At 37.5% G+C, this 18,160-nt stretch overlaps 1 protein-coding gene across 2 annotated transcripts in view; it reads left to right on the forward strand.

Moving 5' to 3' along the window:
* The window catches only part of ATRNL1 (attractin like 1), an 817,982-nt gene that overhangs the window by 701,408 nt on the left and 98,414 nt on the right, over positions 1-18,160 (forward strand). The window contains exons 28-29 of one of the 2 annotated variants that reach the window (XM_047702610.1): positions 6,273-6,387; positions 11,863-11,938. In XM_047702610.1, the coding sequence (XP_047558566.1) occupies positions 6,273-6,387; positions 11,863-11,903 (156 nt within the window). In that variant the 3' untranslated portion in view covers positions 11,904-11,938. Of the gene's footprint in view, positions 1-6,272; positions 6,388-11,862; positions 11,939-18,160 lie in introns of those variants that run through there. The other variant, XM_047702609.1, reaches the window with a different exon arrangement.

Here is an 18,160-nt window from a genome sequence, read left to right on the forward strand (position 1 = left end):
AACCTTTTCTTCCAGTGTTAAAAACAGCAGAAAGGTAGCCTGACAACACAGTCAACTGATGTGCTCCCAAATTCTTTCCTGTTTTCTAAATCCCCTAAGCCAGGAACCACTGTTTCTCAAGTGGTTTTTGTTGTTGTTTTGTTTTATTTTATTGTAATCATAAACTTATTTTCTTCTCATTTTTGTAATCAAATATCTTAACATAAATTTGTATATTTTGAATAGTTCCAATTATTGCATGGAGAGCTTGAAAACAAAACAACAAAGAGAACCTTGCCTGATGGTAGAGAAGATAAGTATTTCTTAGGTATATTAAAGAGGATTTTAATATATCTGATATATCACCATTATTTAAACCTGAATTTATTTTATTTTCTCTTAGTATATTTTAACCAATTGACCTTTACATATACTTTGCATTTATTAAATTAGAATAAATTTCAGAAGCCTAGAAATATGGTTCAAAACATTTATAGTATTTTTCTGTTAGCCTTGGAATATGACAAGCCTATTCTCTAAATATTTACATCATTGGAGACTATCTATGTACTTATGCTGATTTTGACTTAACATTTTCAAAAATAAGTCTGTTAAATTAAATGTAAGCTTTAAAGTGTAAAACCATAGATCATGTAACTTGATACAAAGTATTGCAACATGGCTTACAGCATATTCCTGGAAGATTTTTATGCCCTTTACTTCTGCCATCATGGCCACTTTCACCTTTATATTGAAAACTCCCAAAATGTATCTGTATGAGGATAATTTTAAAACACGAGATTTATGTTGCTATAAAGGAGAAATCCTTTATAACCACATAAAACTGTTGTCACCAGAAATTTCAGTCTAAGTTTTACATGAAAGGGGACATATTTTATCTTTAATGCCTCATTAAACTTTCTGGAAATGGCAGTATTCTAAAATATTCTTGGTGAATGACTACATATGTCTGTATTTCTTCGAGAAGTTCAAATATGATCAACAAAAAAACCCAAACAAATCATTTGTTCTAATAATTAAACCAGTGGCATTTTTCCTTCTATTTTGTTTTCATGCATAGATCTTGCATTGACACGTCAGTCATGTCCCACCTGCAGTTTTTTCAGGGAAGTAGCCAAAATCACCTTTCCTATGCTAAAATGATATCCTTGCTGTTTCAGAGGTGACATTGGTATTTACACCTTAATTCCTTGTGCATGTTTGTATCCACATGTGTGCATGGAATGTGTGTGTTCACACACCTATGTGCTTGCACATGTATTTATGCCACGTGTGTGGGTGCACGTCTGTTTGCACATGCACACATATGATAAACTACATTGTGTGGTTAAGAGGATGGACTCAGGAGGCAGCCTGCCTGAGTGTAAATCTCAGCCCTTCTCCTTCCTAATTATATGCATTTAAATAGGTAATTTTAACTTTGCTTCAGTGTTCTTACTATAAGATTTAAAAGAGTTAATATATGTAAAGAATTGTATCTAATTCATAGTAAGTACTTAATACAAAACTAGCTATTACTACTATAATCATTATTATATTTTCACTGACTCTATTCCTAGGGTCATGTTATTTAGACATACGTATTTCACTGAAGTGATATTAAAGATATGCTAACAAAATATTTTGTGTTGTGATCATTTAATTAGGTAAACTGTATTGTGTAGTACATATTGTGTAGTTGCATACCTTTTTGGCTCACAGACTACCCATCAAATATAGTGACATGCATTCATTTATTCAAATGTAGGCCTGCCGCACATCCCTTTTGCACCAGGATTTGGTATTAAAATGAAACATGGCACCATACAATCCGGCATTCATAGTCCTTGATATTTACTCCAAGGATCTGAGAACTTCTATCCACATAAAAACTTACTTGCTAAAAAGGGAACAGCATGAAGGGAACAAGGGTGGATGGTAAACTTCTCTAAATGTACTTTATTTTTTAGATCTGACCCTGGAGCCATATCAGCATCTTAAAATATAAAGCAATATTAAATAAAAATGGAAAGGGGAGCAATCCCTCAAAACAGGCAGCCTCTGAATTCACAAACTTACCTAAATTGGGATGGACTCAGTGGTGAAACCACACAGAGAAGACCTATTTCAAGTGATTTTATTTTATTTCTTTTTCCAAGTGATTTTAAACATGCAGTATTTAAACATGCAATATATTCTTTGCAGGATTCTTAAGACAAAAAAACCCCAAAACTACAAAGAAGTCAATTTTAATTAGTTTTATTGTCACATATAATATAAAAAATATTTAAATTGTATTTTGTGCTATAATAAAAGTAATTATCAGTATTACTAGGTATCACATTTTCCATCTAAGAGAAAAGAGATACCAAAATGCAAAGAAGTTAAAGCAAATTAAATTTGAATTGGCAATATCATTGTGAATTCATGATATATTTTTCCTTTTTAAAACAATTCTGAGTTTGGAGGGTACATTGATATTTTACACAATTCCACCTTCATTGAAGACATGATATCCATTTTCTGGGAATGCTGTTCACTGTCTTAAGCTGTCAACCTCTTCAGGTATTACTATAACAGCAGAGAGCCACCTTTTCCAAGGTCATTACCCTTCCCAAGGGCAATGATATGTAAAAACTGATCTTTGAAGGAGCATAAAGGCTTGGCCCTCTTGGCCCAGCTTGATTGTTGAAAGATCATTCTGGCTCTAGGTCTTCTCTTGGCCCTGCATCTCAATTCAGCCCTTTCCCTCTATCTAACAAGGCTTCACTTCTTTTTTCTTCTACATTTTTTTTCAACCATAAGAACCTCTGCTTGGTAACTCTTTCTCCCAGGGAATCTGCTTCTTTGGAAATCTAATTTATGACACTGAGCTCTGTTGCTTAAAATGTGCTAGAAGAATGGCCAGTCCAGTAGTAATAAATACCTCTTATGTCTGGAGTTAATACCACTTTCCAGCAAGTTTCCTTAAAGAACTGTCTTGATTATAGGTCTGGGACAGGCAGAAGACAAGGAAGCTATCAAAGGCTTTTGTGGTCATGTCAGAACTCAGGAGTCAATTTGAAAACATTCTCATTGTTCAAAGATTTTGAATATTCAATAGAACAATTTGAACAATTGATAAAACTAATAAAAATTATAGAAGCTAGCAATTGAAACACATCAGAAATATTAAAAGTTATAATTTTATAATGATAATATAAATTGTCATGTTTGGAGAATGCTAGCAAATAATTATTTTGAAAATTGATAAATGAAAGGGAATAATCAAGTATTTAGCCTACTTTTCCTATAAAAACTGTATACAGACTCTCACTAAACTAAGAATAGAGGGGAACTTCCTTAACATGTTGAAGAATATCTGCACAAATCCTACAACTAACATCATACTTAATGATGAGAAAGTTGAAGCATTCCCACCAAGATCAAGTACAAGGAAGGTTGTCCCCTTCTCACCACTCCTTTTCAACACTGTACTGGAAACTGCAGCTAATGCATTATGACAAGAAAAAGAAACGAAAGGTATACAGATGGGTATGCAAAAAATGAAACTCTCTTTATTCACACATGACATGATTTTCTATGTAGAAAAGTCTGAAGAATCAACAAACGTACTCACGGAATGATAAGCAATTACAGCAAGGTTGCAAGATACAAGGTAAAATACAAGTCAGTTTCTTTCCTGTGAACCAGCAATGAACAAGTAGGATTTAAAATTAAAGATATAATAGCATTTATACTACTATCCCTCAAAATGAAATACTTAGATATAAATCTAACAAAATACGTACAAGATCTGTATGAGGAAAACTATAAAAGTTTGATGAATAAAATAAAAAAGAACTAATAAAGGTTAAGTTATTCTGTGTTCATGAATATGGATGATCAATACTGTCAAGATATCAGTTCTTCCCAACCTGATGTATAGATTCAAAACAATCCCAATCAAAATACCAGGTTATTTTGTGAATATCTACAAATTAACTCTAAATTTTATATGGAGAGGCAAAAGCTCCAGAATAGCCAACACAGTATTGAAGTCGGGGGGCCTGACACTACCCAACTTCAAGACTTACTATGAATCTACAATAATCAAGATAGTGTAGTATTGGTAAAAGAATAGACAATTAGATCAATGAAACAGAATAGAGTGCAAAATTAGACCTACATAAATATAGTCTATTGATCTTTGTCACAGGATCAAATGCAATGCAATGAAGCAAAGGTAGTCTTTTTGAGAAATGGTTCTGGAACAACTGGACATCCAGTGCAAAAAAATGAATCTAGATAGCTACCTTATACCTTCCACAAAAATTAACTCGAAATGGATGATAGACCTAAATGTAAACTGCAAAACTATAAAAGTCCTGGATAACCTAGAAGAACACCTGATGACCTGGCATATGGCAATGACTTTTTAGAGACAACACCAAAAACACGATCTATGAAAGAAATAATTACGAAGCTGGAATTCATCAAAATCAAAAACTTTTGCTCTTTAGAAGACAATATCAAGAGAATGGAAAGACAAAACACAAACTGGGAGAAAATATTTGCAAAAGAGGCATCTGATTAAAAAAAAATTGCTTTCCAAAATATACAAAGAACTCTTAAATCTCAACAATAAGAAACAAGCCAATTAAAAGTTGTCCAAAGACCTTAACAGATACCTCACCAAAGGAAACATACAGAATAGCAAATAAGCATATGAAAAGATCCTTCATATCATATATCCTCAGAGAAGTTCAAATTAAAACAGCAGCAAGATGTCACTGCACACCTTTTAGAATGGCCCAAATCTGGAACACTGACACCATTAAATGCTGTTGAAGAGGCAGAGCAAGAGGAGATCTTATTCATTGATGGTGGTAATGCAAAATGATACAGCCACTTTGGAAGATAATTGATGATTTCTTAAAGAACTAAACATGCTTGTACTATAAGATCCAGCAGTCACACTCCTTGATATTTTCCCAGTGGAGCTGAAAACTTACATTCACACAAGAGCCAACACATGGATGTTTACAGTAGCTTTATTTATTTTATTTCTTTATATTTTTAGAGAGAACACATGCAAATGGGTGGGTAGGGACAGAGGGAGAGAGAATCTTAAGCAGGCTCCCTGCCCAGCGTGGGACACAACATGGGGGCTGTCTTATGACCCTGAGATCATGACCTGAGCCAAAGTCAAGAGTTGGACACTTCCCTGACTGAGCCACCCATGTACTCCATATAGTAGTAGCTTTATTTTTAATAGTGGAAATTTATAAGCATCCAAGTGTCCTTCAGAAGGTGAATGGATAAATGAACTGTGGTACCTCCAGACAATGTAGTGTTTCTCAGCACTAAAAAAGAATGAGCTATCAAGACAAGAGAAGCCATGGAGGAACCTTAGGTGCCTATTTATTACTAGTGAAAGAAGTCAACCTGAAAAGGTTAAATTCTATGATTTCAACTATATGACATTCTGGAAAAGGCAGAACTATGGAGCCACTAAGATCAGTGGTGCCAGGGTTTGGGGTAGTGAAGAAGGGATAAAATAGGTGGTGCACGGGAATTTGGGGCAGTAAATATACTCTGTATGATACTATAGTGGTGGATTCATGTCATTTACATTTGTCCAAACCCATAAACTATAACACAAGAGTGAACCCTAATGTAAACTATGGGCCTCTGATGACCGTGATGTGTCAATGAAGTTTCATCAGTTGTAACAAATATAACTCCAGGTGGGGGCAGTTGATGATGTGGGAAGCTACGCATATGTTAAGGCAAAGTGTGTAGGGGAAATATTGTCCCGTCCTCTCACTTTTGCTATGAACCTAGAACTGCTCTAAACAATAAATTCTACATCACATGCTTGCAGTATAAGACTGATGAATCACAGACCTGTACCTCTGAAACCAGTAATACATTATATGTGAATTTAAAAATTTGATAAAAATAATCCTGACAATTGTTAAAAAAAAATAAAGTCTAAAAGAATCTAAAAAATAAAGTCTATCAAAGAAAGAAACAAACTAAAGATAGAAAAAAGAGTACTTTAAAAAAAAAATATGTACCAATATTTAACTCCCCCCTCCCAAAATGTCTTCTAAATGTTAATGACCACCACTACAAAAACACTGTATTACAATGAGAAAATAGTCAATTGAACTATTAGAAAATGAGACATTTTCTGTCCCCATCCACTAGGAGTGTATAGTTTAACTGACTTCAGCAAGGGTAGGAGAAAAGTAGAATCACAGTGTCCTGTCAATTATGCAAATTTAAGATTGGGTTTTCTTTTTCAGGGAGCACCCAAGCCCATAGCCATTGAACCATGTGCTGGGAACAGAGCTGCTGTTCTGACTGTGTTTCTTTGTCTCCCTCGAGGATCATCAGGTGCCCCTCCTCCTGGACAGTCAGGTAAGACGAACGTGGAGCCATCAGCAGTAAAACAAAAACACATAGACTAAATGGAAGAAATAAACAATACTATCATGCAGCACAGTGAGGATGCTTACATGGTTCTAATGCAAAGTGTCTTAGAATTTCTTAGAATGCAAACTTTTACCAAAATATCTAGAAATCCGCATTGCTATAAATTCAGATTTGCCAATGTTTCTCTTAGAAGTACATGTTAAATATGTGTGTATGTTTGTGTATAATGTATGTGAGTATGTATGTTCACACACACACACACACACACACACACACCCCAATGTGTTGTTGTAACTACAGTGAGAAATCTCACTGACATGGCAAGCAAATTTTTGACCCCTTTGGGCCACTTATTTTTTCCCAGTATGTGTGTCATATAGGATGCCAAATTATAAATGTGATTAGAAGTTTGCTTCGTAAATATGGAACCAAATTAAGGAGTTTACTTGCATGTGTGGAATGTGTAGTGGTGTCGGAGGATGATGGCTTGATGCCACCATCTCAGTGTACTTAATATATGTTCTTGTTCTCAGCACCAGACAGCTGGAGCTCATGGGTCAGGGAATCCTCCCCCTTAGATGGCACAACCAGTCTTCGCCTCTGATTCTTTTCCTACCTGAAAATCATATTTTTGAATTTGGGGGTAACTGGATGTGCCCTGTTGGAGGTCTTCTCATTGCTGTGATGTTGTCCACATTGTACACACACACACACACACACACACACACAATGTTGAGTATAACTTGTAATTAGATCACAAACTGTGCTTATGTCTCTGTTTTTACATATTCTATTCCATTTTCTTACAATGTGTAATTTTTCTGTCTCTGATTATTTTCTCTTTCCAACTCTTATGAAATGGATGCTTTTTGAGGGTAAGGGTAATTTCCAATCTTTCTCTGGCAAAAAGTGCCAGAGATCTGGCAAGTTCTCAATAACAATAATTGATGCTGAACTCACTTCCCTGATTATTTTATCTTTTCTTGGTTCCCTAGCTAGCCTTGACCTTGCATCTCACTTTCTTGATTTGTATCCAACCTGACACAGAAATGGAAGCTGTATTACTTTATTCCCTGTAAACTTAAGATACTCCTATAACAGAATTTTTCCTGTATGGAGACAGAGGGTTTCCATCATTTAAAAATGATTTGCCACTTACGGTACCTGATAATATCCTGTTGCAGGAATTTCTACACAAAGTTTATTTGTAGGTGTTTGTTCAAAGAAATGAACATTCTCTGTACGTTCTCATATATTGAGTGAATGCCTCGCTCTTCTTTCCGATCTACCAAGGTAAACGTAAATGGGATGCAGTAAGTAAAATAGCTTGGCACGGGTCAGATAAGATGGATAATTATAGGTACTGTGCCCAACTAATGGAAGTATTGTTTTAGGGCTGGGATGACTTCCAAAACAAACCCTTCACTAATGAAAACAGGTCTGTGTGATATACACTGAGGTTCTTCTGGATCCTTGACAAGATGATGTACTGATGGGCAGAGTGAAGGCAACTGCCAATACTCTGTCCCTTTAACCTTTGAAATCTTTTTGACTGATTTGAAAGAACTCAGTAGCAGTGTGGCCCATTACCTTAGCTGTGTTGTATTGCAGATGCATTATGATTACTAACAATAATGCTACCTTAGATGCGCATAGTGCTTTAATCTATACAAAGTGTTCTCTTATTTTTTGCATTTGATCCTCATGACAAGCCTGTGCCATCAGTAGTATAAAACTCACCTTGTAAATGAGGGAATTGAGGCATAGAAATCTATTTCTACACCCAAGGAATAATTAGGAAACTACTGGAGTGTAAAAAAAAAAAAAATACTGATAGCCAACATGCCAGGTAGTTTTCCCTGATGCTACGTAGCAGAGAGGTTATTTCTCTATACTCCATAGCCCGTGTCTTCACAAAGCCCAGCATTTGAGGGAGTACTGAAAATGTCTATAGCGTTGATAAAGGTAGACAAAACTTTGAATTAACTTACCATACTTTCTCAGAGCCTGTCGATTGAGCTATATCGAAAATCTGTGTGCATAATTCAGGATGAGCTTGTTCTTTGTTTAAAAAAAAAAACCTCATAAATGTTTTCTAGGTGTTTTTATAGGATTAGGAATACTCTTTGAGTCTACTTCAAAACAGTATTATGTGCTGTCTGCAGTCTACTTTGAAATGCATCAAAAACATGGTATTGATGTATGGATTGTAGGTAGGATGGGTGGATGGAAGCTATATTATAAAGCAGGTCAAGTAATTGTTAATGGTAGAATGCAGGTGGTGGGAATACTGTCGTTAAAATTCTTTCTACTTTGCTACATGTTTGAAATTTTTATAGTAAGATGTTAGGAAACAATAAAATTAAAAAAAAAAAACAACTTCTGACTTCACTGCCACCACAAACAAACAAAAACAGGCAGTGTTTATAGAGAGAAATATTCTAATGTTCACGTCTCAGTTTTCCCTAAATAAGGCAAATACTGACACCAACATACAAATTATATGACTTATTTTTTTACTCTTCATCAAGATACTTGTGTACACAGCCAATTAAAACTTAACATAGTACCATCTACTACTTGAGAAGAAATGCATTCCAGGGATCATTTGAGAACCATATTGGCTCTTGGAAAGGAAGTGTTGACATTGGTTATCTCATTTCTAGAGTTTGGTTTACCTCATATCTTTGCAAGAAGTTCGTCTATGTGCCTGTGCTTATCCCAGTGCCCTACACACAGAAAGCAGTTCAAAAACACTTTTCATGATGATGGTGGTGGAGAAGGAGCTTCATGGATCGACTCCTGACGCCACCCCCACAATGTGATGAACACGGTGCTAGGAGCCTTCTCCTGGCTCTTGAGTGACTTTATGTCTCCAGATATTAGCATATCTATTCAATGGCTAGTACGTCTTATTTATTAGATTAAAAGTTCTCTTGCAGTCCTTAGCCCAGTCTCAACATTTTTTACGAGGCCCTTTTTTGAAATGTTGCTTTCCAGAAGCTGAGTGATGCTTTTCATAAGGTTTTCTTCATTAGCATGCATGAAAGCCCTGTAGACAAGGGTCAGTTTGGGGATAAAGAGAAGGCGGGAACATCTGAGGAGCATGGCGGTCTTCTCTCTGAAACTGAGTGTCAGCACCGACAAATACATGATTCGGAGATGCATGCATGCTAGGTTGTTTGCCATCTCTTTTGAGCAACAGCTAGTAATTTTTTTTTAAAAGATTTTTATTTATTTATTTGACGGAGAGAGAGATCACAAGTAGGCAGAGAGGCAGACCGAGAGAGAGAGAAGCAGGCTCCCCGCTGAGCAGAAAGCCCCATGCGGGGCTCGATCCCGGACCCTGAGACCATGACCCGAGCCGAAGGCTGAGGCTTTAGCCCACTGAGCTATCCAGGCACCCCTAGTAATTTTTTTTTTTTAATTTAAAATACGACATGGTCTTTCTAGTTCATTCTCTTTCCACCAGAAAGTATTTTAGGAATGCCTAGCAAGTCATAAGGGTCTAAAATCGTCTGAAGTCCTTTCCATGGCTTTCCTCTAAACAGAGGTCGAAAGAAAAGCTGCAGATTCATCCATCAGATTACCCCGTGCACTAATCTTTTTTTTTCTTTTTTCTTTTTTAATGTAATGAAATTAGGTGTTTGTGAGCAATTCTCCCTCTAGGTGGCTTAGAAGAGTAAAAGCAAAAGATATTAAATAGGCTTTTTGGCATTCCTGGAGCTGGACTAATTACGTTCCCAGCTCCCCAACCCCGTAAACCTGCTGCTTCATTATTCTTTGTGAGAAACTGCGGCCAGCCATGCCAGACTCTTTGGGTTAATATGGGATTTCTGCTATTGACATTTGTGTACTATACACCACCTTCTCTACTGACCTCAAGATGGTTGAAAGACTGACATCCCCATGAAAACAGGGCCCATCAAGTAATTGCTGCATGACACTAAACAACGAAGCATGTCTCCAGTCATCTTGGATGGCAAGGTCCCCAAGCGTTTTAGAGTCACATTAAGATGAAATGTGGACAAAGTAAATAGAGCTCTTCAAAAGCATAAATTGAAAATGATAATGATTGCTGTCACTTTGTGATGGAAGATTATGGATTTCATAGTTTATGGATTCTCACTAATAAGTAGCAAATTAAGTCTTCTCACTGGATTAAAAATCCCAGGGACCCAGATGTCCACAGCCAAAAAGAAGCTATGTGCTTCAACTAAAGATGGAATTTTGTCCTGGTCTTGCCTCACATTTGACTGAGTCTAACATTACCAAAAAGAACACTGTAGAAAAGCTAAGGTTTTGATTTTATTTTTTTCCTTAGGCTTAGAAGTTTTGGCAGGATGACCAGATTATTTTTAAAAATCTAAAATATTGTGTAATGTTTAAAATGATAGTCTATTTACAGTGTCATGGATAACGATGACACAAAAGAGACTTTGATTTAATTAAATGAAAAAGAGGTGGGCGAAAGGGAAGTAGTAATTGTGAGCATTGTCTCAGGTGCTTTCCATACAGTCATTGGTCTAACCCTCTTAATGATTCTGGAAAGTAGCTATTGTTATCCCACAGCACCTGTGAAATATAGAAGGTCTTTACAGTTCTAGGGACAGATTGGGTCTGCAGGTTCTCAGCATGGGACTCTCTTCCTCTGAAACCTGTTTTTTAAGCTAATTCACATTTCCAGAAGCTTCGGAGTTTTCTCATCCCTTAAGACTATTTTCCTTCCATAAATTTGCCACTGTATCTTCACACTTGTAGAAACACACCTGTTGATCTAATCTTAGCCCTCTCTCTGTTAGAGGTGGGTGGAATAAGAAATAAAATTACTGAACCATATCAAGTTTTCGTTATGAAAAATCTGGCATGGTAGTTACCTTTTAACCTCAAATCCAAATATTATTTACATACACCATATGTATCTTCATAAAGAAGAAAGAAAAAAGAGGCTTTTCATGGCAAAATAAACTATAAAATTAGGCAGAGAGCCCGGGCAGCAACAAAGAACCAAACACCTGGGATTATTGTTAATAAACATGACTCTATGTCAAAAACACACCTGCTATTAAAAAGGCCCATAGATCAACCGTAGAAAGTAATTTTGTCTTCTATCTAAAGTATAGTTATATAGTTCCTGTGAATCTTCATGTACTACCTTTATACATTTGGGAAATATTTAAATGTGTCTGCTGTAGGCCAGGCACTGGATATATGGTGGTGAACAAAAACAGAGTTCCTGCCCCTTTAAGGGGTACAGCATGTGTGGAGATAAACGTGAAGTAAGTAGTCACACAAATAAACCAGTAAGACAAATTGTGCTAGGTGCTATGGACACAGAGTAAACAGTGCTATAGAGAGAGAGAGAGAGTGCTATAGCTAGAGAGAGTTACACGGTCACTAAGCTTAATATCCTTCTAAGGGAGTAACAAAATGACAGTCACTCAAATCCCCTTTTTTCAGTTCTCACTTGCCACCAAGTCTTTGTCTGGCTTGACAGTTGAATAGTCCCTGCCTCACCTCTCCAGCTTCTGGAAACCCTCCCCTCTGGTGTGCCTTGATCTACCTCAGGCACCTACTTAGAGAGGATGGATGTGGAGCACCTCCCTTCGGTTCTTGGTTTGCCTCACGTGCCTCAAGTCCTTTAGCCAACCTCTCATCCTTCTCCATGCTGTCTCCCAAGGGCTATGCCCTCTCCGCTCCCAGGGGAGCTCACTCCTGACTCCGGATCTCCAGCCAGCACTGCTCACCTGTTGAGCACCAGCATCGCAACCTGGATTTGCTGCCCTTTAGGCATAACGTCACTCTTCTTTGACTCTCTGCCCGTTACACCGCCTACTTCCCTACTGTTTTTGTAACGTTCATTTCAGAGTGGCTCAAGTTTGAAATCCTAGAGTTGCTTGCCTTCTTCACTTTCTCCCATCGTGTGTACTAATCATCATGAAGATCTTTAGCTTTTGCCCCTGTGGCAGATAAGGCAGACATCTTGTTTTTGCCATTCTTCCTGTCTCCACTTTTCATCTGGGCACTGGCTGTTCTCACTGGACTTCGGCCAAGAGAGCACAATTCTAATCATATCACTCTCTTCCTCATAAACCTTTGCTGGCATTTTATCGCCTGTTGTTGTGAGTCCAGACATCTAGTCTGGGGTGTGAGGTCCTCCTCAACCTCTCTTCAGCCTTCTTTCAGGTTTTGCATCCACCCACAGAATCCTTGCCAGCGCTACCTACAGAGCACCACGAGCGAGCCTGCCCTTGGGCAGTTATTTTAACCTCTTGGACCTGTAGTTTTCTCGTCTATAAAGTAAAGAAGATGACCACATGGTATATTTTTATGATTGCTGCCAGGCCTGTAGTTCCACATGTATGTTTCTTCCTATGATTCTGTGAGTGTATGTGTGTTCTCTGGCATACACACTGTTGTTCCTCATACCTGAGGTGTGTGCTCCCTCTTAGCTGCCTGTTTCCAAAGCCCAGCTCAAAAGCCAGGTCCTCTTCCATGAAGACCTCGGTCTCCTCCATATACATCTGACCTCGCTCTCCTTGAAGTCCCGTAGATCTACCAGTTCAATTCATTACTGCCTCCTAACATGTATCAGAGTCACTGTGTTCTTTCCTTAACTTTCTTCCCAGGTGGTGAGCTCTCTGAGGGCAGCGGCTGTGTCTTATTTTGTCTTTGATTCCCCAGCTGCTAACAAGTTTTGGTATTTAGTAATTGCTTGATAAATATTTAATTGATGAATAAAACTAATTATTCCTAAATTATAGAACTTCTTCACCAAAAATATGTTGAAAATCTATAGTTATATACTATACAAATGCACAGTTTACTAGTTATAATTTGACTTCAGGCCAATAATCTTTGATAGACTAGATTTTATGTATTTATGATTCACGTAGCTTTCAAGTTACAGATCTTGGACACTCAAGTCAAACTCAACATTGCACCTTTGATGAAAAATATTAAAACTTGGTTGTTCAGATTTAAGGTTTAAGAAAAATCAGGATATTAGGGGACTATGACACAAAAAATAAGGCACTGTATGTTTCCAATGTAGCATGTACTAAACCTATCATAAATGTATTCTATTTTTTATTATTTGAGCGTTGATTTCTTTTTTGATAATAATTTTTATAAAACCATGTTATTTCAGTTTGAGAGAGCACAACTAAGTTCTACCCTTTATGACCAGAAAAATAACTTTTTAAATCTTATGGAATAAATGTCTACATATTAGTTAAAGTCAGGAAAGATAACCTCACAAAATGCATCTAGCAAATAAAAAATATCAGTTTCTATTGTACTTATTATTGACACATATCATTTGTTGTTGTGATTCTGCTCTATGTTCATTACCATTCTTTGAATTATCATCACCCTATGAAGTATATAACTTTTCTTTCATAGGTGAGAAAAATAAACTCACAGAGCTTAAGTCAACTTTCCTATAACCACATAGTAAATAAGTTACTGAGCCAGAATTTAAAACCAGAAAATCTCACACCGTAATGCTCTATCCAAATCTTCTTTTTCCTTATGGGAAGTGGGGTGGGTTATGGTCAAAGGCCATTAGCTATATGCTTTGAGGGATAGTGGAGACTTTCTTTCCCTGCCCAGTGTCTCTGTGAAGTGACATGGCCATGGTCTCCCCATTTGAGATTTTAATTTTTTTTCTTTGTGTCATTGGTAATAGAGAGAAATTAATTAATGTGCAAAAGGAACAAAGAAGAAAATAAGGACAAGAAACATGAAGAATAGTGAACATGGCTAATTAAATATGCAGTAGAAGTAAGTGAAACAGCCTGGAAGTTAACTCAAATATTCTCAAGATAGAGCAATTAGAAACAAACTCACATGAAAAGTCAGAATTTATGGACGTGAAAAGTGAGACCCCCGGCGCTGAAAGCGTGGCCAACACATTTTTCTTTTCTTTTTCTTCTCCCCACCTGCCACTCTGTTCAGGTATCTCTAGAATTGACTGGGAAATAATTACTGTGGTCAAAGAGAAGAATAGGAATAACTAAGCAACTCAACAAATCAACTTACAAAGCCAAAGGGGATAATCAAAATTTGTCGGGTATAAGTAAGCTGCCTTCAAAGCAACAAAACAAGAAAATAGGAATTTTGCGGATGAACAAAATTTAAAGCCTAAATCAGCCAGTATTTCCTATGTATTTCCTATGCTGGTTGATACCACGGTCTCTGTACAAAGCTTCCAATTAGTAAGATGTTTCACTTTTAATTGGTCATGAATTAAATAGTCCTGCTTTACATACTTTAGGGGAATTTAGCAGAAGGCCACCTGCCTTAAACAAGGATAGATGGGTAATCCTGAGTGTTAGACAATTTTAGAAGTTTCGGAGCTTTAGAACTGAACTTAGAAACCATTTTCTTCTATCCTGCATTTTGCAGAAAGAAAGGGAGGGAGGGAGAAAGGAAGAGAGAAACAAAGGGACCTGGAGAGCCAGAGACGGGGAGAGATTTGTCAAGCTCGTAGCTCGTGGGGACTAGAACCAAGGTCTCTGGATCTCTCATGGAGGGAGGGAATTTACCCCTACCTCATGCTTATTATGCCATGTTGTAAAGCCTGACAAGAAAAGACCACAGTAATAATCCCCTCATTGCCAGAAGGCAGGACTGCACACCTTTCACAAGGGCCCAGGAATGGCAGATGGAAATGAATTCCCTAGGTCCAAAAAGGAAAATTAAATGGCTTGAGAAAATATGTCTCCTTTTCAGCAAACTGATAAAATGCTAAGAAAATGTGGGTCGAGGGCCCTGGGAATTTCTTCTTTTCACATAAACATTTTTCTGGTGGCCACTCCAAAGGGCCAGTGGTCCCTTAGCAAATTCATCTGGAAGGAGTATATTCAAGTTTTGATAAAAATTACATGTTATACTGACAGCTGATTTAATCTCCTATCATTTACTGTAAAATGGTGCCATAGGACCTACCAAAGGCATCTTTGTGTGTGACTTTCCCTTCATTCTTAATGAAAGGCCCAGTGGAGAAGCTCACACCAATGGTAGTAGTGTTTTAACTCTAAACAGGTAAACACTGATTATAACAACATTAACCACTTAAGGCCTGAATCATCTCTCTCTAAGGACTTTTAGGGAAAGAGTTAATGGTCCTCTGCAAAGTGAGTAAGTTGCCTTCTTTTATACATAGTATTACTTGCCAATGAGTGCAGCCCATGTAAGTTGGGTCTACATCCATAACTGGTGGGCAGCAAGTTCAGAGTAGGCATGCAGAAAAAGCATTGGCAAAACTTAAGAAAGAGTTCATCCTCTTCTTTAAGAACACGACTCCACAGAAGCAGTTTGAGAAGTTCTTCTCGGTCCCTGGAATTATCATTTAGAAGGCTTGGAGGAATAAATGAATTCTTGCCCCATGAACCTGCTGTCTGACATAATGTGAACCTAACCTTGAAGGCCCTAAAAGTCTGGATGCAGTGACCATACATTCAGTTCCATTTATTCAACAAGCCAGGCAAAGATCATCAAATCAATAACATGACTGTGCCATCTGCTTTCCCCTTGCTCACCATCATAATGAAAAATGACTCCTTAAGTGTTCTGTGAGGCAATTAGCTCTGAATGTAGAGCTGTAATGGTGAGAGGCTGAGTCACATTTGTATTCAAAACTTTACTGGTAAAATGGAAAGGCAACTATTGTCCATATTAATAGATACATAAAATGTATAAATGGGGTAATTTGGTATTACTCTATTTATGCATAATATTATAAAATTGCAGAAACACAGAGATAGGAAGGGCACTGTAATGACACCTGGCTCATCCAATGGCTTGCAGCCACAGCTGGTGACCCTGTTCAGAATCATCTTGGACAGACAGACTATTTCTAAAAACTTTCCCAAAAGGCATGCCCATAACTTCTGGGACTAATTCATTCTGTTATTTAAAAGTCTTCACTGCAATTTTCCCATTTTCTTTTGTGTTCTCTCTCTCTCTCTCTCTCTCTCTCTCTCTCTCTCTGTTTTTGTTTTGTTTTGTTTTTGTTCTCATCCCTCCAGAAATAGAGAACAGCCGATCACGTTCCTTATAATAATCCATCATGTGGAAGAAGGCAGTTTTGAAATCACCTCCCAGGTCAGGTTCAACACACTGCTCCCAGTCCTTCTATCTGTGCCTTCTAGAGCCTGTGTCTTCCAGCTTGGGTCATCTCATGGCTCTCAGAATGTCCCTCAATCTTCCCAAAGCTCATTTGCTCAAGAGTCATGGAATAGAAGGAGAGTCTGGAGATGGTTCTGTCTCTTTGTTCGAAAGAGGAGGAAACTAAAGTTCACCTGAACAGACTTCCTTAGTGTCCACCATCCTAGAACCCAGGGGGCTCTCTCTGGCTTTAGTGTCATCATGCCTTAGTGCTAACATCTCTTTTAAAACCAGCTGCCCTGCCCTGCTGGTTACTTTCCCCCCACAGTTCAGTAGGACTCCTTTGTCCTTTCCTGACCCTTTCTGCCATTCTGCATTTTACATTTATACCTACTGTTTTTCTTACACAAGGAAAGGAAGCAGTTCATTTCAGTTAGTTTCTCTGATGTTTCAAGGTTTTTTGAAGTTTAATACCATTATTCTAAGCTCTGTTCTCATGCCCTATGCCCCATTTGTCTTATCTGCAAATATGAAATTTTAGAGAGACAAAAAATACTTCACATTGCTGGATGCTAAAGTAATTTTTAAGATACACTTTGATGTTATGGATACACCACACCCCTGTCCTGAGCATGTACTAGTCCTTCTGACTATCTATCTGAACTATCCTCCAACACACAGCAACCCCCACACCTCCGCTCCTAACAAAGGAATGTCACTTCAAGGGTCACTTCTTCTGTGAAACCTGTTTCCATCCTCAGTCCACTCCTTTATTTTTTGTTTATTACTATAACATTTTTATTATAGTGTCTCTATGTTACTCAGACAAGCTAAGGGCAGGAGTTTTCCCTTTGTTTATCATTATATCTCTGGGCGCTAAGTGGTACCTAGAACACAATAGGAAGTCAGCACATGTGCTTAATTATTTTACTCCTTTCTCTTACTCATCTGTCCTTACTGGTGCTAACTTCCCAGAGTTCAGCTCTTAAGCTCACTGTGAATTTTCAACTGCATTTTCCCATGTACTTGTTATAGATTGGTTATAATATAAATTATAATTATAATATAAGTTAATTCTATATGTTTCTCAGTTTTAAAAAGTGGGGGGAAAAAAAAAACCTTCCCTAATCTCTGGCCTAAAATTTGGCTTCTGAAATAGGATCGAAACTCTACCAAGGTTAAATCACCTGTTTCTTCATTGCTGACTAGCCCGTTGTTTCAGCCCCATTCTAGAAGACTCCTTGTCTCAAGTCATGTTGGTCACTTTGCAATATGTGGTTTTTTACCCCCTACATTTAACAAGTTCCTTTGGGTCTTTGGATATTTTTTTCCATACATAAAAATCTTACTTTGATGATTTGGTCATACACAAGATCACGGTTTGACCTTTTCTAAGACCATCCTTTTTTCTTTTCTTAAAAATAAATGCTTCGTAGGCTCCTCTTCGTTCTGGGTGCTTAAAGCAGGATCAGAGTCCCTACTCCCTTTTCTTGGTGGCCTAGGAGTGAGTCACCAGACCCTGCTTCTGCTGCTTGACCATCCTTTTACACTCTGCTCTGATTCTTGCTTGGCTACGTAGCTTCTATATCCTTTGTTGTGGGTTTTTAGATCACAGCTGTTCTTTAAGACTGAGATTTTTCAAATG

This window comes from Lutra lutra, chromosome 14, assembly GCF_902655055.1.
Source record: "Lutra lutra chromosome 14, mLutLut1.2, whole genome shotgun sequence".
Classification (NCBI taxonomy): Eukaryota; Metazoa; Chordata; class Mammalia; order Carnivora; family Mustelidae; genus Lutra; species Lutra lutra.